Source organism: Agelaius phoeniceus, chromosome 22 (genome assembly GCF_051311805.1).
Source record: "Agelaius phoeniceus isolate bAgePho1 chromosome 22, bAgePho1.hap1, whole genome shotgun sequence".
NCBI lineage: Eukaryota > Metazoa > Chordata > Aves > Passeriformes > Icteridae > Agelaius > Agelaius phoeniceus.
Window position 1 is genome coordinate 159,817 of NC_135286.1, and position 20,303 is coordinate 180,119.

General features: G+C 53.1%; 2 protein-coding genes across 4 annotated transcripts in view; both read right to left on the reverse strand.

Moving 5' to 3' along the window:
• PHACTR4 (phosphatase and actin regulator 4) overlaps positions 1 to 12,004 on the reverse strand; it is a 50,667-nt gene extending 38,663 nt beyond the window's left edge. The window contains exon 1 of the mRNA XM_054648423.2: positions 11,926 to 12,004. The gene's annotated coding sequence lies outside the window, so the exon portion shown is untranslated. The remainder of the gene's footprint in view (positions 1 to 11,925) is intronic.
• A 1,569-nt stretch (positions 12,005 to 13,573) lies between these two features.
• SESN2 (sestrin 2) lies at positions 13,574 to 19,888 on the reverse strand. 3 transcript variants are annotated; one of them, XM_054648413.2, is made up of 10 exons: positions 19,740 to 19,888; positions 19,052 to 19,117; positions 18,103 to 18,297; positions 17,566 to 17,748; positions 17,091 to 17,300; positions 16,215 to 16,365; positions 15,931 to 16,046; positions 15,403 to 15,593; positions 14,686 to 14,830; positions 13,574 to 14,601 (listed from the first exon to the last, which is right to left on the reverse strand). In XM_054648413.2, the coding sequence occupies exons 1-10, from the start codon at positions 19,815 to 19,817 to the stop codon at positions 14,515 to 14,517; spliced, it is 1,422 nt and encodes a 473-aa protein (XP_054504388.2). In that variant the 5' UTR covers positions 19,818 to 19,888; the 3' UTR covers positions 13,574 to 14,514. The 3 variants fall into 3 exon arrangements, with proteins under 3 accessions (XP_054504388.2, XP_054504390.2, XP_054504389.2); XM_054648415.2 differs by lacking the exon at positions 19,740 to 19,888 and adding an exon at positions 18,415 to 18,577 and having other exon boundaries at positions 19,052 to 19,111; XM_054648414.2 differs by lacking the exons at positions 19,052 to 19,117; positions 19,740 to 19,888 and adding an exon at positions 18,415 to 18,638.
• Positions 19,889 to 20,303: the final 415 nt, after the last annotated feature.

Sequence of the window (20,303 nt, forward strand, 5' to 3'; positions counted from 1 at the left end):
GGCAAAGAATCTCTGAGGTTGGGAAAGATCTCCAGGATCATTGGGTCCAAGCTGTGACCACTCACCACCGTGTCAAGCAGAGCAGAGTGCCACATGCAGCTGTTCCTCGAGCACCTCCATGGACAGGGAGCAAACCTGTCATCCTGGGCCTGCTGTCCCGGAGAGCAGCTGAGGACTGGGGGCTGCACCATCAGCTGAGCTATAATAATCTTCATCAGTTCTCTAGCACGCCCCCAAAGGCACAAAATAACAGGGTTACTTACTTACCTACCTCTGGCTTCTGGGGTAAAATTCAAACCACCTCTGCCTTCATTTTGTGGTTTCTATTTTCATCAGACTTTGAATAAAAACTTAGCAGCAGAGTACTCACTTGGTGCTGTGGTCATGCCCCTGTAATTATGACTCGATAGACAATTTCATTTGCAACCACCATTTCCTCCCCAGAACGAGACCACTTTTCCTCTCTGCCACTGCAGAGCCCATTTGAAAAGTGTTTCTTTTTGCCTCCATTTAAAAAGTGAGAGGAATGAGCTTAACCACCATCAAAGCACTAAAATGAATTGGTTAGAAAGCTCACCTGAACTCCCAAAAATCCTGCAGCAGCAGAGCTGAATTTGCAATCCTGCCATAAGGGTCTTTCCCAAAGCACCCTGAATGCCCAACTGCTTCCTGGGATAAACAGCCCACAGGGTTTGTGCAATCAGATTAAACTCCATGCCTTCCCTGCCGCACGTTCCAGCACATAAACCAGGCATCTTTAATCAAATTCCACAAAGGCAATGCAACGTTCCCACTTGAAACAATACAGGATACAGGAAACTTAGGCTGTGTTGTCAACTCACCTGTTTGAAATTAAAGCTCTTTCTGAATCAACACTCTGGAATTACATCACTGAATCTAGAGGAGCATTACATTTCACCTTTTGAAGCAGATTTTGCCAAGCAGTTCAGGTAGTCTGAAATTCAGTTGTAGCCTTATTTTTTTCTTTCACAGACTCACTAGCATAATTTCTAATTATTGCTGATTAAGATATCAAATTTCCTTGAAGAAGCCCTCCTCAGGCAATTATTTTCTTGCACAGCTCCAGCTTTAATAAAAAGGTGCCCAGGCTTTAACTAGGACAGTAGAGAAATTAATTCCCACTACTGATCTGGCAGTCTTTATAACATAAGTGTAGGCAGCAAGGCATCCCATTGTGTAAATAAGCTCATAAAGCTTCTGAATGAGAACATTTTCTTAAAAACAAAACAAAAAAATCTTTTGTAGTTCTCATGGTGGTGCACAAAGTTTATGAAGCAGCAACACTGCCTGGGGATGGTGCTTAGTGCAGCCATCTGACCTACTGGGCCAAAGTTGATTTTAATCCCAGGTGGAAGTTGTGCCTTTCCTACTGCTCTTACAAGTGCTTTCAGGCAGGGACACAATCGCGGAATGGTTTGGGTTGGAAGGGTCTTTAAGGATCATCTCATTCCAACCTTCTGCCATAGGCAGAGACATCTTCCACTAGACTACGCTGCTCAGCACAGGGTCACTCATCTTTTAGCTTTTGGTCTGATATACTCCTCCAAATAATCTTTAATTAAATCTTAAATGGGATAGTCTTAAAGACAGTAATCTCCTGGAACTCCCCCAAGAACAGGAATGTTTCAGCTCTCTTCTCTCATCACCACTCTAAGTTTCCATTAGAAATTTTCCAGCCAACACATTTAGCTGCATTAAGAGCTCAACAAAACTATCAGGGCTTCTTTCCAGCCACAAAAGGACCTTCCACAGTAACAATGGTTGAAAAAACACCCAACTGAAGCGACAAATCTCTCCTCGTGCCCTGCAGGCAGGTTAGCTGACCTGGGCCAGGAAGGCAACCAGGAAAAAATGCTCTTCTCCAACTGTGCAAATTAAAGCAAGGGAATCATTATAACACCAAGGAGCAAGAGGACTTTAAAATTAGAGACAACGTCAACATTTCAACATTCTCGAGGCACAGGAGCTGAGGAAATGCCGTGGGATGGGCTGCATGAACAGGAAGGGTGCTGGACATGGCTCTGCATACGCAGCATGAGGATTCACAAGCAGAGGATGCTCCACAATGCCTTAGGAGCACTCTAGGTACATCCAGGAGCTCCCAGCCCTTCCCTGTACAGGAACCAGCGATCTCACAGAGCAGCTGGCTTGAACGCAGTTCAGTTCCTCAATTATTTTGTCGCGTGGGCCACAGGCAGTTGCTGGAGAACAAGGGAAGGGAGCGAATACGCAGGAGCTGCTCGGCAGCCACAGCAGCTCTGGAAGTTTACCCAGCTGCAGCCCCACACAGGGCTGCAGTGTCAGTCCTCGCAGCCACGGCTAGGACTGGGCTGGGGGGACATCGAGTCAGCCTTCCAGCACCAAACAGCCTTGAAAACCCGACAGAATCACAGATCCTGCCCACTCCTCTGCCCCTTGTCCCACTGCAAGCACCACAGGGAAGGTGCCACCCTTATCTCCCCATGCCGTTTGATCACCAAGCCATGAGAACCCATCCCGCATAATCGCAGAGCATCTGTGACAAACCAAGATTGTTTACTCATATTTACAAGATTATTTGAGTTTTCTGCTACAAAACTATTCTTAAACTCCTCCAGTACACCTAGAAGCAAAACCCTAAAGCACCAACTGATCCCAAAGCAGCAGGATTTCTCAGCACTATGTTTTGAAATAAGCAGGACCTCACTGATCATAACTCAAGGGCAGGCACTACCCAGGAATTCCAGTTTAACCAGTTCCATGCTTTCTACCCCTCATTCCTCCCACTTTTTTGGAACAATGGGCAGCAACAGAACCCTGCCCCAATCTATACCAGAATAAACAGTTCATTGGGATGAAAAGCCACCTGCTCCCCCCACACAGTTAAAAGCATTTCCAAATTCCAGCTCTCTCCCAGCCAGCACAGATGGACACACCAGGCACAGACACACGCTTTGCTTCCAGCACAGCCTTTGTCCTGCTGAGACACAAAGCCCAATGGCAGAGGCTGCCTCCATCAGAGCTGTTTTGTTAAGGGATCACGACATAAACCAGCAATCCTCCAGCCACAAAAACAGTTCAGACTCGCTCCTAGCACACTTAAATTGCAATCTGCTAAAACACACAGGCACTCTCTGGCTTTTGGGGACCACATCCCTCCACTGGCAGATCACATCCCGAGATCTGACTAATGCATCACCTGCCCCACATGTCCCCAGATGATTAAATTTAACATGGAACAGCTCAGTCATCACCAGAGATTTTCACTTTCTTGCACACCCTACTTCTGTCCAGGGCAATTCTGCAGGAAGTAAATAACTTCCTTTGCAAAGGAAGTGATAGCCCCAAGAGCAGGCAATAAAACACTAAAATGCAGCCTGAATTCTGCCTTGCTCACTCCTGCTGGACCTGCCCTGTAATCCCTCAAGTGTGGTGGCATTTAGGGTGGCCTTGCATTCGCAGCAGGAGCAGGGCTAGGCAAATGGAGGCCACCAGAGACTGCTGAATCCTCACTCAGACACTGAATCAGCACAGAGGCTGTTCTGCAGCGCACACCGAGCTCCAAAAGCACCAGACGCTGACATCTCCTTCCCTGCTCCTGGGCTCGTGGTTCCTGTGCTGCTCAGCAAGTCTGGCCATCTGCAGAGCGCTTCCATGAGGACCTGGCTACCCGCAGGACAGATTCCTGCTGTGCTTAATCACTGTCCCTGCAGGCCCAAGGCAGAGCCCCACAGCCCTCCTGTCCTCACTGCACTGCCTGGTGCCACTCTCTCCCTCTTGGCACCCCCAGCACAAGGGGAAGAGTTTCTGAGCACACTGATCACGTCGCCCAAGACCAATTTTTCCAGTCCCCTCAAGTGTACAGGGATCTCTAGCCACAAGATTCATTCATCCTATCAGAAGAGCTCAGGAACTGCTTCTGTCATCTTTTGCCTTTCAACTTTCTTTGAAGACAAATGCTAATATCCTTTACAAAAAATCCAAATCTGATCCAAAACTAGACACATCACTGGAATGAATCACACAGTGTTATTAATTCTCCCACCCATCAAAACAGAAATGTCTCACCTTGCAAAGCAATTGTAGTGGTTGCCCAGGCTCACAGAAATCTGTCCCATATGTTAAAAATCCGGGTGCACTAAATGAGACTATTTGACAAGCACTCTTCTGCAAGGCAGCAAACATTTCACCCCACAATGGCTACTTTAAACCTAGACAGTGATTACAGGGAGCTGAGCTAGGTTCCTATCAGCCACCACAAACACAGCCTCCCAAGAAAGAATTCCTTTTGAAGACTGAGCTTGCAGGGACACTAGATTCCAGGATCAAGCCTGCAACTGTGAGAAAGCTTCACAAAATTAAGCTTGGAAGATCTCGCACTCCAAACTGCTACAATCAAAAGCAGGGAACAAAGTGATCCTGCCTTCAACACTAACAGAAATGGCAAATAAACCAGGACCTCCACGTCACCTGCACACAGTGTGCCCAACAGGCAAAGCCTCTCCGATTTCCAGCTCCAAGGGACACCCACAATAAAACAGGAGCCATTCACTATGAAGGAGGAGGCAGGAATTGCACCCCAGAGCTGCGCATTGCTGGCATCCACCACCTCAGCTCCCCATGCACTGCACTCCCAAGTGCTTTAGTGCTGCATTTTGGACAGCAGGTTAACCCCTCACATTCACCTGGGCAAAAGTCAGCCTGCTGCTGCTGATCCCCACACACGGCAAGTTCAACACAACAACTTTCAGCATTTCAACATCTCCGACAGACTCTTGGCAAAGAACTCGTTCCCATGCCTGTTTAATGGAGATACAAATCCATTCCCAACACACTCCTGTTTCAACTGAAGTAGTTGTCACAAGCAAGTGACATGCCACATCAGGACAGGAATTTTTGATGAGGAAGCTTTATTTGCTTCTCAAGTGCTCAAAAGAGGGCAAGGATGAAGAGGGTATGATCAAGGCAGGCAAATGCTAAACTGTCACACTTCCCCAAAAGCAACCTCAATACCAGCTCCAAATGAGGTTTTGTTGAACCAAGCTCATCAGCAGCACTGTCAGCCATCCCAGAGAACTCTCATCCCACTGAGGGACCCAACAGTGCCCTTCTCCAGATCAACATTCTGCTCCAAGTTCAAGAAAACAACATATTTTGTAGGACACCAGAACAAGGCAACAAGTGGCTCTAAATCCACACAAAACTACTACCCACATTATCTTGAGGATGCATATCAAACCCCTTGCTGTTGGCATTAAGAATGAAAACTGTTTTCCTGCACCAAAGCCACCTAGGAAATACCAAAGAATTAAAGAATTTGAGTTTTCAGTACAACAGGACCAAACCACAGTCACATTATGAGACAACAGGTAATATCAAACCCTGAGGGATGTATTTGTGGAGAACACAGGAGGACTGAAGTCTACAATCACAGGTTCAATTATCTTAAATGATAATCAAAAGGTAGTAAGATAAACATTCACATCAGCATAAGGAATCCTACTCTGCATTTATTCAGCAGTACAGCCACACACGACAGGACAAAGCAATGCTCACAACATAATATTAAAAACGGTAATACTATTAAAATGAAAGAGCTGTTTCAGTACTCATTACATGCACCAGAAACACAGAATAGCCTTCAATGTTATCCCCTATGAAATGACTCTGCTCAGGAAGAACACAGGAATGAATCGGCCAGGACGTTCATGCGAACCCGCAGTGGACTAAGAGCAAACTCCACCTGCTTGTTAAAGATTTCACTGCTATAGAAACTATGATTAAACACACAGAGCCATGAATCAGCCACCTGAAACAAAGGTACACCTCAGCAGGCACAGCAGCACCCAGCACACTGACAGTCCAGTCACCATCGGCCCCCAAAACTGTGACATTATACAGAAAAACAGCTTTATCCGGACATTTCAGCTCCCTCAAACATTTCATCTTTCTTACCTTTGGGGCTGGTTGTTTTAGGGGCTCTCTTGGTTTTGGCAGCGCTTAAAGCTGCACATGCCCCTTGCAGGAACAGCAAACAGGCTCCAAATCCATTTTGCCACAACTGGATAAAGCAGCTAAAACCAAAGCCCTGCTGCCTCTGGACCAGCTGTGTCCCCGCACTGCAATTCCAATCAAGCCCAGAGAAACGCGGAGGGAAGATGGCAGGGCTTACCAGCAGTTCCTCTCTAGTCCCTGAACAAAGTGGATTTAAAAGAGGTTTAATTTTCCCAGAGGCTAATGCTCTCAAATCTAAATAAATCCTCCAAAAGAAGAGATTATCCATAAATTTACTAGTTAGAAATGTTAATGTATCCAGTGCTTATGCAAGGACTGCTGCTCTCCATGCAAGAGTATCACCTAAACAATTCCATATTAAAGGAGAAATGGATTTCTGGTAGTTTCTCCCCCATCTCCCTTTCCATGCTGAAATGTAGCCCAGCAGCTTTATAAATCCCACTTCCCAAGAGCAGTGGGAATTTACTGCAGAATCAAGGCAAACTTTTTTTTTTTTTCTATTTCACTGAAAAAGCTCTCAAAAATCTCCCCATGCAAAAGAACTTAATACAAATAGCAAGATCCACAGACAGGAAAGCCCAGTGTGAACCCTGAATAAGCATTTAAATAAAAACATTGCAGAGTTAAAACTTTAAATTACACATTCACAAAATACAGGACAAGGTGAAAATCAAGAAACAATTCCTTGAACACAGCTGATGCTGGACTTACCCAACATACCCAAACACTTCCTCCTGTTATTCATACTCTATTTACTAAAGGGCCCACCTACACACCATATGACACAGAGCAGGATGGGACTAGACCAGTAGAACCTGGCTGCTAATTATGGCCCTTAAGGCTGAGATGAATTAATTTGTCCCTCTAGCTATAAACAGGAGGATGACATCCTCACTAACCACAGGTAATTTTGGAGAGGATAGACAGAAGGCTGAAACAAGGAAAAAGTGACTTGCCTGACATCAAACACCACAACAGCTACATAGCTGGGAGCTAAACCAGGCCTCCTGCCCACCTGAGCATCCTTATTTTCCCTGGACTCACAGTTGATAAGTAGAGAGAACACAGTCATTAAAATACAGATTGAAGGCTTCATTTGGAGGCTAGAAGCAGATGTGGAATAATACTGGTTAGTGTAATCACTAGTGTCACATTGATTTTGGGGATCCAGCAGCCTCACAACAATCCTTCGTCCTACAATTATCTGTTCACCTCTGGCATGACACAAACACCCTTTACAAGGGAACAAATCTAGCAGGAGCTGGACTCCATGACCCTGATGGGTTCCCTTCCTACTCAGCATATTCCATGATTCTGTAACAGCTCTGCTCCTGTTTCACCTGGTTTGCAACAGACACTAAACTTAATATTGCCAAAAATAAAAGCCAAAATTTACTAGCACAAATCTGACATCACTATTTCAGTAATTATCCTCCTCCTTCTTAGTCCCAGCTGATAAAGATAACCTCATCAGCACAAGGTCATCCATCCAGGAACACAGAGCAGATATTCTGTGGATCCATCCAGATTTCCTCTGTCAGCATTGCAGCAGAGCAGCTTTAAAAATGCATTCCCACGGAACCTGAGGCAGCCAGCAAAGACCAGCTCAAATCCTCCTGACCTTGCCTCCACCCCTGCTCAAACCCACTTAAGTCTCCCCTGCACTGGAATCCAAAGGCTGGCGGGTGTTAGCTGTACCTGCAAACCTGCTTCCTGTGGATCTTGGCACTGCAGCAAACCAGCAAAAACTTTCAGGCAGCTCTGGAGAGGAGAGGGACGGACAACACACCAGCAGCAGCAGCATTTCTGTGCATCTGCAGGGGAGCTCTTGCCAGCACAGCAACAGCAGCGCCCAAAGCCCCTTTCCAGCAGGCGCGGTGAGAGCGGCCGAGCCCCCGAGCCACAGCAGCGAGCTCAGCTGGTGACAGACATCCCAGCCTTCATTTTGGGCAGGACAGGAGGGTAAGTCAAGAGAACACAACCTTCAAAGGCACGTGACTACAGCCAAAGTCCCTGAAAACTGGCACAGTGACAGGCTTTGTTCAAAGCTCAAATCCTCCAAAGACAACAACCTTTGGCTTTATCCCCCATCCACAAACACCTCTGGAAGCTTCACCTCCATGAGCACAGCCTGAGACACAGCTTGTGATCCCAACCTCAAGGCCACATCCAGTAATAATATCTTTTTTTGCTAAGTCACGCTCTGCAACACAGTGTTTACACAGTGAGAGGTCTGAGCGTGGCCCACCACTAAACACTGTGCAGACACCAAACAAGTCAGTGCCTCCCAAACTTTGATCCAAGTTTACAAACCAAGGCTTTCCTGTATGATTAGGGCCAAACTTTCCTTGATTACACCCTTAAAAGCCAAGGGAGAGAAAAGCACATTAAGAGAGGTTCATCCTTCCCCCAGACAAGTGTGAGGTGATGAAGGAAGCCCATATGGGGGAGCCTACAGTTTAAATCAATGGTGGGGATTAATCTTGATGTATTTTAGACTGAGTCTGTGGCAACACAGCTGTAATTAAGGGGTTAACTTTTGGGGCTTGGTTAACTAAAGGAAAACCTTTAGGTACTGGCAGCCAAGGGATTCCTGCTTTTGGCAGCAGCTTTCTGGAGCTGACAGCGAGAAGGTTCAAACCCCTAACAGCAGTAAACTTTACTGAAGTCCAATGATCTTTCCTAAAAGTGTTTCAAAAGGCACCGACTGCACAGAAGTGCCAGGCTTGCACAAATCGACCTCATCAGTATGCACCTTGTTTTGCCCCATGACACTCAGCAGCTGCGGTTAATTAGTCCTTGATAATGAATTGCCCATCACGACTGCACTAAGCTGGTAGGTGAGCGATTCCTGGCTGTGCTTTGGAATCAGTATGCAAAAAGCACAAACACTAAAGAGTAAAGTTAACAATCTGTTTACCCCTTCCCTCACTCCTCCAAAGCTGCTACCAGCCAAAGGCTCAGGGAAAAGAAATAATAAATCTATTTCCACGGTTCAGCAGAGAGAAACCATTTGGACTGCTCTCAATTTTCATATCTTTGCCACCAGTGCTTTGTGTTATTTCTCTCAACTCATTCGAGTTGGGAGATGAAGCCTGCTCTTTTGGCTAATAGCATTTAAAGCCTCTCTCTGGAGATAATTAGTCCTCCCTCCCCCATCCCATCCCCAGCAGAAAGGGCAGAGATTCACCAATAAACAAAGAAATCCAGGCAGTGACAAGCAGGGTATGGCTGAGACCAAAGCTGCCTCTCGCCTCCCTATCTCAGCACAGCTGAGGATCAAAAACAAGTGACACCACAAGGAATAGGATGAACAACACAAGAATTTTCAGATTAAGGGCTTCGTCATTTTGAAATCAGGAAAACACCAACTCCTCATCTACAAGAAGCAAAATACCAACGTGTAATCACTAGATGTTCTGCCTGGTCACCTTCCAAGCCAGATAAACCGTCCTGAGTCATTCAAAATCAGCAGATAAGAGCAAGAATTGGGAAAGCTGCAGCCTTTTACCTCTGGTTCCAGGCCTGTCACCCAGCCACGGGCAAATCACAACAACCTCCACACCTCAGCTCCTACAGTAAATCCTCTGGGCAGAGGAAAAATGAAGGGCAGTCAGCAATGGGAAGGCACCTCTGCTGAAGACTGACAAACTTCTGTTCAGCTGTATGCCAGCTCCTCCCACGGAATCGGCCCTCGGACTGAGGGGCACAGTTTGGAAGGAGTTAAACTCGGCCATGGGGATGAGCAGCCATGCTGGCTGCTGCATTCCGTGACCCCACTGTGCAGGGAAGAACTGGGAATAGTTATCACCACGGCACTGACATGTCAGCAACAGCGACTAATTAACTGATAAAAATAGATCTCTGAAAGGGCTTTTTTCCCCTCGACACAAAGCCCAGGCCCAACGCTGCCACAGTTGCACATACATTAGTTTTCCACAGGCTCGAAACTTGCCAGCAAAAAATAAAAGCATTCTCACACTCAGAAAAACAAAGCCACCTGGCATTTGTAGGCAGAAAATCACTGCTAAAGAGAATTAGGGAACTGATTATGAATGACCTGGAGCATCTCCACTCCCACCCTAATGGATGCAGGAGCAAGATGATGTCTTTGCCCCCAATAGTCCTACCAGCTTCCCTGCAGCCCAGAGTTCCAGTTTTGCCTGGAAAATTACATGTTTTGAGGTAATCCAAATGATCCCAAGGATATTTGCAGCTTTCTTCACTCATGGTATCACTGAGACCAACCAGAACAACCCAGTTGTGTTTTAAGCCCCCCACCACATACCCAGACACAGGTTTTGTACAGCTTGTAACTAAATATTCATCACCAGCTAATAAACCTGCAGGAACCACAGCCTCAGCAGTTTTTAATACATAGAATGCTGCAACACATACCAAACACAATGAAATTTGATCAAAATAGAAGCCATTTGTTTAAATACAAATTATTTGGCTCTCAAAACTGTTATCAAATTGAACTGGAAATGAAATTAACCAGTGACTGAATGAAGTAGAAGGCTGCACAATCACTGCTGCAGCAGCATGAAAACGAGGGTGCAATCACATCCCCCTTGCTTGTGGCACTGCCCCATGCTCCCAACAGGACTCCCACTCTATCTCCCAGAGGCTGAGGACGCTCTGTGCCTCAGACACAGCTCAGTCCTTGGTAATGCACAAAGAAAACGCTCCTTGCAAAAACACTCTGATACATTATCAGATAACAGAGAATCACCTGGGAAGGGACACACTTTGAAACCACCTTGACTTGGGACAGACCAGCGCAGTCATTCCCAGCACTGTTGGCAGGAACAGGTTTAATAAACCTGCTCTGAATGAGAAAGGGGTTTTGTTACCATCACTGTCCAGATAGCTTCAGCTGGTGTAACTGTGACAGTCCCTCACAATCGACCTGATTTTGGCTCGGTTTTGCCCTTTCCTTCACAAAAAGGAATTTAAACCATGTAAGTTGCCGATTTTTGGTATTGTCTACTCTTAAAGGCAGTTTGGATTCATTTAAAAGGTCCGCCTGAAGAGCACCAGGCACTCCTGAGGAAATCGCAGCAGGGAGAGGAATCCGGTTACACTCCCTTGCATCTCCTGCAGCACATCAAACTAACTCAGCTGAACATCCTTTACCCACCAAGAGTAAGGGGAAACTTCATCAATCCCCCTCCCTGATCCTGCACCGGACTTGCTTTTCAAAAACAGGAGCATCACGAAACTTCAATGTTCGGTTTATTTCAGCCTCAGCTGAGCACCGTCTCACTTCATTTACTTTTTTTTGGAGCATTTCAGTGCCAGAGAAGGGCACCAAGCCCTCGCCTAACTCCACCTGGACAAACACAACCCAATGCAAGGCACAGAGGTAAATAATTCATCTGCGTGCAAACAGAGGGAAAGAACAATTAAGCCAGAAAGCACAACGGGGACGTTTCAAATTTCAGTCAACATTAAGGCAGGAGAGATCAAACAAAGAAATACCAACGGGGCTGCCTCAGAGGGAACTTTGGGGAAGCTGGAAACTCTCACGGCAAGGCACGGGAGGGCAGCGGGAAGCCAACCCGGGTTTTACCGGAGTGCCAGCCCCAGCCGCTCTGGGTTCCCGAACCGCCCTTCGGAGGACAGCGGCGAACTCCGCTTCTCGCGTTCGGAGCCAGCGAGCGGCTGCGTTTGACCCGCGAACCGATGCCCGGGAGCCGATGCCCGGACGCCCCCGACGCGGTGCCCGCACAGCCCCGGCCCTCCCGCGGCATCCCCGGGGCGCCCCCTCTTCCCCTCCGGGACCGCCCCCGTCCCGCAGCGCTGCCCCCGGGCAGGGAGCAGGGCCGGCCCGGGGCTCTCCAGGCCCGGGGCTCCCCCGCGGTTCCCCAGCCGTGCCGGCGCTCCCGGGCCCCCGCCCGCCCTCACCTGCCGCCGCCGCTGCCGCCGCTACCGGGACGCGCCGCCGGAAGCCACGCGTGGGGCATGCCGGGAGATGTAGTGCGGGCGGCGCGGACACGCCCTGGGCGGGGGGACACGCCCCCAGAACGGAGAACACGCCCCCGGAACTGGGGACACGCCCCCGAACCGGGAGGACACGCCTCCCGGAACGGGGGGGACACGCCGGGATTTGGGGTCGGGGGCGTTTGGAGCGAGGCTTTGGGGTCAGGGGCATGATGAGGTGCTGGGAGAGGCTGGAGGGAGGCTCTGAGGCCAGGGAGTGACTGGTGATGGGGGTTTGGGGTGGGAGGATGAGCTTTTGGGGTCAGGGCGTGAGCAGGACTCTGGGGCTTTGGCACCGGCTCTGTGATTGTTCATTTCAGCCCATGCAGCGGATCCAGGTGTCTGCCTGCACCTGTCGGGAATGAGCCACCCACACTCAGGTGCTTCTCATCTCCAGCCCCACGTGAACCCTGCACAGCGAGGGCAGCTCAGCCCCAGGGATGCCGCCTTTGCAAAGCACTTCGGGCTCCATCAGTCGTAAAATGTTCCTTCAGCACTTATTACTATTATTATTATTATTATTATTACTACTACTACTACTACTATTAGGTTCCTGTTGCTTTGATGTGTGTTAAACACCACGAACACATTATGTTTTTAAATTGAGGGCAATTGCAGTGAGAAAAAAAAAAAAGCATTTACTGGGATCATAACTATCAGCTACAGGTAGGGAGATTATTAACACACCTGCCCTGCAAGAGAACAGTGAAAGCTGTGGATAAATTATAGATATGTACACAAATTGCAGGCTTTATTTATGCACTGGATGAAGAATTTATTGGTTTATAATTGTGACCAACTGAAAAAACAAAGGGGGTTGAAGTGATGCAATGAGCCAGGGTAGGGGCTGAAGGAGACCCAAGGGCTGGCTCAGCCCCCCAGGTCCCCCCCGTGCTCTCTGGTGCTATAGGGTGATACCCTGGAGCCCTGTCCCCTTGCCTCAATTTCCCCAAAAAAGCTGCCCTCAAACCTCTTTCCCCCAAAACAGAGAATCGGCCCCAGCATCCCCAGCCTCCCTCCTGGTCCCTCTGCCCTCCCCGTGCTCAGAGGGGCAGCACGGCAGGTCCCCCTCCCTGCAGGGTCCCGAGCAGCCCCAGAGCCAGGCCTGGCTCCTCAGGCACACAGGGAAGGCTCACAAACCTTCCCTGCAGCGCTGGCCCCTCCCCAGGGATCTTATCAGCAGCTCCCAGGGGCTCCTGCCCACACCCTGATAAGAGCTGGGCTCCACATCGTGGGCTTGGGGTGTCCTGTTTGCCCTCCAGCCCCACTGCAGAGGGTCAGAGCATCCCGTGGCACACACACAGGGGCGTGAGTGTCATGCCTCAATCCTGCCTTCCCAGGAAGGTGCTACAGCCAGGAAAGACTGGAAGCAGTCACCACAAGGAGAGTTTAGTAAAGTCAAACCCATCCCTCTCAGGCAAATGGGGAGGACTCAGACCTCCCACATCCTCCCTTGGACAGCTCGGGGATGCTCCTGGGTACTCCCAGAGCAGCAAGACCCTGCACTCCACACCTGCCATACAACACAACAGCTCCTGGGCTGACCAAGGGGAAAGTGAAACAGGAAAAAGAATTAAAAAATAATTATTTTATTTCTTCAAACAAGATCAATAGCAAAGTTACAGAGGCATTTCCATGCCTAGTCAGAAGTTAATACATAAAAAAAAAATAGAAATAACTTAACTGGAGCTATCATTCAACAGCCAAAGCAAGGGTGGCGATGCCGCTGGCCCTGGATCCGGCTCCCCAGCAGGCACCTCCATGTGCTGCTGAGGATGCTCTGGCAGATCTGGATGAAGCCATGGCCAGCCCATACCACCCTGCCACCTTCACAGCAGGAGAGGGGCTAAGGGAGCCTCATGCCCCAGCACAACTCCCCACCTCAGCCCCTGAAGCTGAGGCAGTGGAGATGTGCCAGTGGTTGGAAAACTGCAAAAAGGTGTAAAACACACTCAGGTATTCTTACCCTTTCCCTGCTCCTGCCCTGGCACTGAGGTTAAAGGCACTTCACGTCCCAAACTGCAGGGGATGAGGCAGAAAGGTGGGGAGGGGGTGCCTGGGCAGCACCCCCACCAGCAGCTATGTCTCCCAGCACAGCAGAACCCAAAAAGCAGGGGTGAAGCCCGTGACATCCTCTGGCCATCTCGGGCAGGGGGTCAGTCCTCTTCGGTGGCAGCCTTGGTGCAAGGACGTGTCACAGGGGTGTGACACAAGCACTGCAGCCACAGACATCCCAGTCTGGCTTCGCTCACGCCAGCCCCAAAAAGGCACGGAGCAGCAGAGCCCTTGCAGCTCTGTCAAGCCCAGGGCAACACTTTGGGGTCTTCCCAGCACCAACAGCTTCCTGGGGGCTCCCCTCTCCCAGGAGAAAGCGCAGGGAAGCTCCCACTTCCACAGCTCTAGGCCCGTGAAGCAGGGAGACAATACTCCAGTGGAATTTCAGGGCTCCAGCTGCCCCCTGGGCATTCCTGCACAGCCAGGACAGGAGCAGGAGCAGGAGCAGAGCAGCTCGGGTCAGGTCATGTAGCGGGTGACAGCCCTGAGGGCGTAGAGCAGAGCTGCCTGCATGCGTGCCTCCAGCAGGAGCAGGTTGATGTGCACCTACAGGAGAGGGGGGTCAGGCCCAGGGCCAGGCACAGGGTCAGCACCCCGAGCACCCTGCAGGGGGGAGGGACGGGGCAGCACCTTCTCGGAGTGCTTGAAGTGCCTCCAGAACTGTGCGTAGATCTGCTTGGTTGTCCTCTCTGGGTAGCAGGCCACTGTCTTGATGTAGACCTTTAGGTTGCGCTCCAGGAGCTGGTTCACCTCCCCGTAGTCGTAGTCGTCATAGCTGGAGAGAGGAGGTGGTTATTGCAGATACAAGCCTTGTGCACTCATAGAATCCAGAATGGTTTGGGTGGCAAGGGACCTTACAGCCCATCCGGTCCCACTCCCTGCCATGGGCAGCAACACCTTCCACTGTCCCAGGGTGCTCCAAGCCCTGTCCAGCCTGGCCTTGGGCACTGCCAGGGATCAGGATTCCACCACCTCTGTGGGCAAAATCTGCCAGAGCCCCACCACCCTTACTGCAACTTTGTACTAAATTCTCCTTTCCCAGGGTTGTTCTGAACCTCAGCCAAGCCCACCACCAGCACCACTTTGCCTTAGGGAAGCAGCAGTGCTCTAACCAAGACCAGGTCGCTGGAGCTGCTCCTGGGCCCTTCCCAAGGAGGAGCAGAAAGCCCAGCCAGGTTAACCCAGGACCTGCTCCTGCCCTTCCCAAGGGAGCAGAAAGCCCAGCCAGGTTAACCCAGGACCTGCTCCTGCCCTTCCCAAGGGAGCAGAAAGCCCAGCCAGGCTAACCCAGGACCTGCTCCTGCCCTTCCCAAGGGAGCAGAAAGCCCAGCCCCTCTGGGGACGCACCGGATGCCGAAGACGCAGTGCACGTAGTTCCAGATGGCGCGGCGCAGCACGGAGGTGTCCACGCCGCAGTGCATGGCAATGGTGTTGTAGGTCAGGTTGTAAACCACCTGGAACTTCTCATCCAGGAGCTGCCCCACGTCTGGGTACAGGCGGTTGATCAGCGAGTAGCCGTGGTCCTCCCAGGTGTAATCCTGGTGGAGAAAGGACGCCAGGGTAGGGGTTTGGTGGGGAAAAGTGGGGTCCCTCTGCCCTGGTTTCAGGAAGGGTGGAGTTAATTTCTTCTCAGTCACTGTTCCAGCGCTGTGTTTTGGATTTGGAATGAGAAGGGTGTTGGTAACACACTGATGGTCTGGATTTTTTGCTAGATATGGTTTATCCTGAGTCAAGGACTTTATTCCTCTTGTTTCAGGCACTGCCAGTTGGAGGGAGCACAGCCAGGACAGGGGACCTGAACTGTCCACAATCCTGGGAACAGCCCTGACATAAACAGGAGGCACCCCCAGACCTGAGCCACTGGCGAGCACCCACCTGTGCACGGAAAGTGGGGGGGGCCTGCTCCCCCCTCCGTGTGAAGTCCTTGTATCCAAATTCAGGGTCCTCCAGGAAGCAGCGGATGTTGGACTGCAGGGAGGGATCCAAAATACCTACAAGGCACCAACGCAGTGGCCATGAGCCCAGATGGAGTCAGCGCTGCACTGGGGAGCTGATCCCGCTCTCCCTCAGGCAGATTCTGGCTCCTTTCCCCCTGCCCCTCGGGCTCCCCTGGCCCATGGGGACCTCCTGCCCTAGAGTTGCCCCCTGCACCTCCTCACTTGAGGAAGGGACCAGCAAACTCTCCGTCTTCTCCAGCTCGAAGCGTGTTGCCATCTCCTCCTGTGTGACTCCTTCCTCCTCCAGCTGGTTTTCCTGCAGCAGCTTCATCCTCGCCATCAGCACCTCCACCTCCTGCATGGCATCTGTGCCCTGGGGAAGCACAGGGCAGGGTCAGCCCTGCCCCTGGTCGACCAGAGGGGCTCCCAACCCCAGATCTGCTGGCACTTGGGGGAACCCCTGGGCATCTCCCTCTGGGTTGGTCCTGCCCAGATTCCAGCATCTCCCATGACCCATCCCCAGGGTGGAGGGTGGGAAGTCCTGTGGAGGATGCGGGAAGTACTGCATGGCTCTAAAGCATCAGCTGTTCCCAATGAAGGCCACAGAGATTCTGCAAGAGCTGAGCCCCTCTAGTCTGGAGACAAGACTGGGAGAGCTGGGGGTGTTCAGCCTGGAGAAGAGAGGGCTTCAGGGAGACCTTAGAGCCCCTTCCTGTGCCTCAAGGGGCTCCAGGAGAGCTGGAGAGGGGCTTGGAACAAGAGCCTGGAGGGACAGGACAAGGGGGAATGGCTTCCCACTGCCAGAAGGCAGGGATAGATGGGATATTGGGAAGGAATCCTTCCCTGTGATGGTGGGGAGGCCCTGGCAGAGTTTGCCCAGAGAAACTGTGGCTGCCCCATCCCTAAAAGTGTTAAGGGCCAGACTGGACAGGGCTTGGAGCAGCCTGGGGCAGTGCAAGGTGTCCCTGCCCATGGCAGGGGGTGGAACAAAACAGGCTTTAGGGTCCCTCCAATCCAAGCCAATCTGTGATTCCCAGGGGCAGCCCCATAAAGCATCCCAGGGTACATTCACACCCTGCAAGGCAAAGCTCCTCTTACCCCAGAGCCCCCCATGCTGTCCCCAGAGGCAGGGCTGCTGTTGCTGTGGGGCGAGGGGGCCCAGCAGCTGCTGCCCACGTCCTGCTCCCCCTCGGGTCTGATGCCGCAGCCGAAGACAAAGGATGCCAGCGAGTGGTAGTGGGTGAGCAGCACCAGCGCCTGCACCAGCTCTGCCAGGGACCAGCTGTCCTGCCCCGGCCTCAGCAGAGCCTGTGACACACAGCAGGGGTTGGAGGGACCCCCCAGCCCTCAGGCACCACAGCCCAGTGCTGGGGCACGCCAAGGGCAGGGATACAGGAGTGTTTGGGAAGTGCCTCACCCATAGACCCGCCAGGGGCAAGTCACCCCTTCCCATCCCACTGCCTCGCTCAGCCCTGAAAGGGTTAAACCCTGGGGGCTGTGCACACAGGAGGGGACCTCTGAGATCAGGCTGTGTGTTCTGGGGGGGATCTGTGCTGGCAGCATCAGCTCTCACCTCGATGTGCTCCTTGGTGATGAGCCAGGGCCGGTGCGCCAGCAGCTTGTTGATCTCGTTGAGGTTCCGGAGTTTTTGGGGGGCACAGTGCAGCCCCTGCAGCCATGCAGGGCTGCCCCCCACCTGTAGGAACTCCCTCATGTGCAAGCCCACCAGGTAGGAGCACCGGTGCCGGGCTGCTGCCTGCGGGGGGAGCCAGCAGTCAGCCCCAGCCCTGCCGGGGGACCCAACCCTGCTACAAGCCCCCGAAGAAGCCAAGGCAGGGAGCCCGCTCGTCCCACGTCACTCCTGGAGGATTTTCCCTGGGGATGTGACTTCCAGACAGGGGGATTTCCCCCCTCACTATCAGTGCCAGTCCCCGGGGGCCTGGAGGGAGGGTGTTGGGGTACCCTGGGTGGGCACCAGCCCCAAAGGGGTTTGGGATGTCAGATCAGAAAGGGGCCCATCTCTGGGGTCCCAAACGCCTCCTGAGCAGCAGTGCTGGGACCCCACACAGCCCCTGTGTCCCCACAACACGCCCAGGGCCCCGCTGCTCACCATGATGGCAATGTAGTGGCGCTTGTGGTAGGGCAGGGGCCCGTCCATGCACAGCAGGAGGTACTGGGTCTTCCAGAAGCTGCTGAGGTACTGGGGGTGCAGCCCCATGACCATGGCGACGTGGTCCACCCTGCCTGCTGAGACGAAGGCCTTGAGGAGCTGGTGCAGGCTGCTCTCCCCGCCTTCCTGCGGGATCTGCACGAGGAGGAGAGGAGGGAAGTGAAGGGCTGCGAGCTCTTCCCAACCTCCCCTTACCTAATGGAGGCCCCCCCAACAAGCAGGAGCCCAAGAGCACCAAGGCTGGATCCTCACCCCACTGGAAGCGCCCTGCCTCCGGAACGGACACCGCCGGGCGCCCCCGCTGCCCGTGTCCCCCCTGCCAGCCCCGGGGGGCACAGGGGGCTCGGGGGTCTCCATGACAGAACCCACACAGCCCGTCCTGCTCAGTCTGTGCGCTGGGTTGTTTGTTTGGGCTCTGCAGTGCGAGGGAGGAGGAGATGGGGGCCAGCCCCCAGCGCAGTGACGAAACCACGGCGCTATCTCTGCCCAGGGCGGAACATCTGGAGCAGTGAATGTGGGTGCTGAGATAGGGCTCAGGTGCCCTGGGGATGTCAGGGCAGAATGTTGGGGTCGGGCAGGGCAAGGGTGTGGGTCTCCGAATCACAGGGGAAACACAGATGTGTCTGGCTGAGTGGGGAAACTGAGGCACAGGCAGGGCAAGCAAACACCAGGGTGAAATACAGCTGTTCCCCTAATCTCCAGGAAGACCCCCCCACAATGCCACAAGGATCCTCCTGGCGTGGGTGACCCCTCTCCACCCCATCCTCAGCATCCCATCCCCACCAGGCACTAGGAGTCGGGGGGTTGGGAATCCTTCCCACGGCAAGGAAGGGTGAAGGAGCCCCCAGCAGGGAGGAGACCCCACCCAAGCCAATCCTCATCGCTTTACCTCTCCCAGGGGAATGAAGGTGCTGGGGCCCCTCGCCAGCTCCCGGGCAGCCTCAATTCCTCTTTCCTAGGAAGGAAGGCAGAGCCGGGAGTCAGCGGAGCCCGGGAACGTCCCCGTCGGCGTCACCGGAAGGGGTGACTCAGGCGGACACCGGCAGGGGCCGCGGGGCCGTGTCCCCACACCCTCTGCGTCAGGCTGGCCTGATGAAACCGGGCTGCGATGTTGCTGCGCTGTGTGACACAGCGGGACAGCCACCTGTGACACCGCTGCGAGCGCGGGGCACCTCCGCCACGGGACAGCAGCGAGAAACGGGGCACGGGACGGCACTGGGCATCGGGAGCAGCCACGGCACCGTGCCTGCGGCCTCCTCCGGGGTCCCACTAACCCTCCCTGGGCACAAAACGCCACTGAACATCACGATTTCCCCCCGCACTTGCAGGGCTGCCCCTGCTCCAAGCACGAGGTTCGGGTCCTTTCTGCCCCACACTCCTCAGGGCTGGAGCTCCCGTGTGCGGCCAAAGGGCTGCTCCTGTCCCTGCCGCTTTCGGGACATGTCCCGGCTCCTCCCCTCCCTGCCGCCCGGCGGGGCGGGCAGCGGGGCACGGCCCCGGCGCCTCTCCGAGGGACGCCCGTGCGGGCTGCGCCGTGTGCGCTCGGGGACGGGGCGGTACAGCCCGGGAGCCCTTACCTGGCCGCCCCGCCGGGCCCCGCAGCCCCGGTGCTCCTCCAGCCCCGCGGGGCTGCACGGCGAGCCGGCGACCAGCATCACGTTGGGGCTGGGCGGTGGGGACAGCCCGGGACGGCCCCGGTCCCCCCCGGTCCCCGCAGCGACCCCCGGGACCCCGCGCCCGCCACGGTTACATAGCACGGGGCGGGGACACGCCCCCCACCCGTCTCGACCAATGGGAGCTCGCGGGCGTGACCACTCAGCAACAATCAGACCAATGACAATACGGGGCGGGGCCAGACGCAGCCATCGGGGCCGGCCGCGCTTCCCGACCCCGCGCCCGGGGCCAGAGAGAAACCGGGCCGAGCCAAACACCGGGCACGGGCATCACAGGGATATGGAACTGCTGGAGTGAGCCCAGGGGAGGAAAAAATGCTCCAAGGAGGGCTGGAACCCTCTGCACTGGAGAAAGACGGGGAGAGCTGAAGGTGTTCAGCCTGGAGAAGGCTCTGGGGAAACCTTAGAGCCCATTCCAGAGCCTAAAAGGGCTCCAGAAGAGCTGGAAAGGGACTTGGGAAAAGGGCC

What these genes read in the sequence shown, in the direction of transcription:
- SESN2 (XM_054648413.2), bottom strand. Translation starts at nt 19,817, where the DNA reads ATGCTGGTCGCCGGCTCGCCGTGCAGCCCCGCGGGGCTGGAGGAGCAC. An exon ending in ACAGCATGGGGGGCTCTGGG is followed by an intron (nt 16,366 to 17,090) that starts GTAAGAGGAGCT and finishes GTGCTTCCCCAG; the next exon opens with GGCACAGATGCCATGCAGGA. An exon ending in CCCCCACTTTCCGTGCACAG is followed by an intron (nt 15,594 to 15,930) that starts GTGGGTGCTCGC and finishes TTTCTCCACCAG; the next exon opens with GATTACACCTGGGAGGACCA.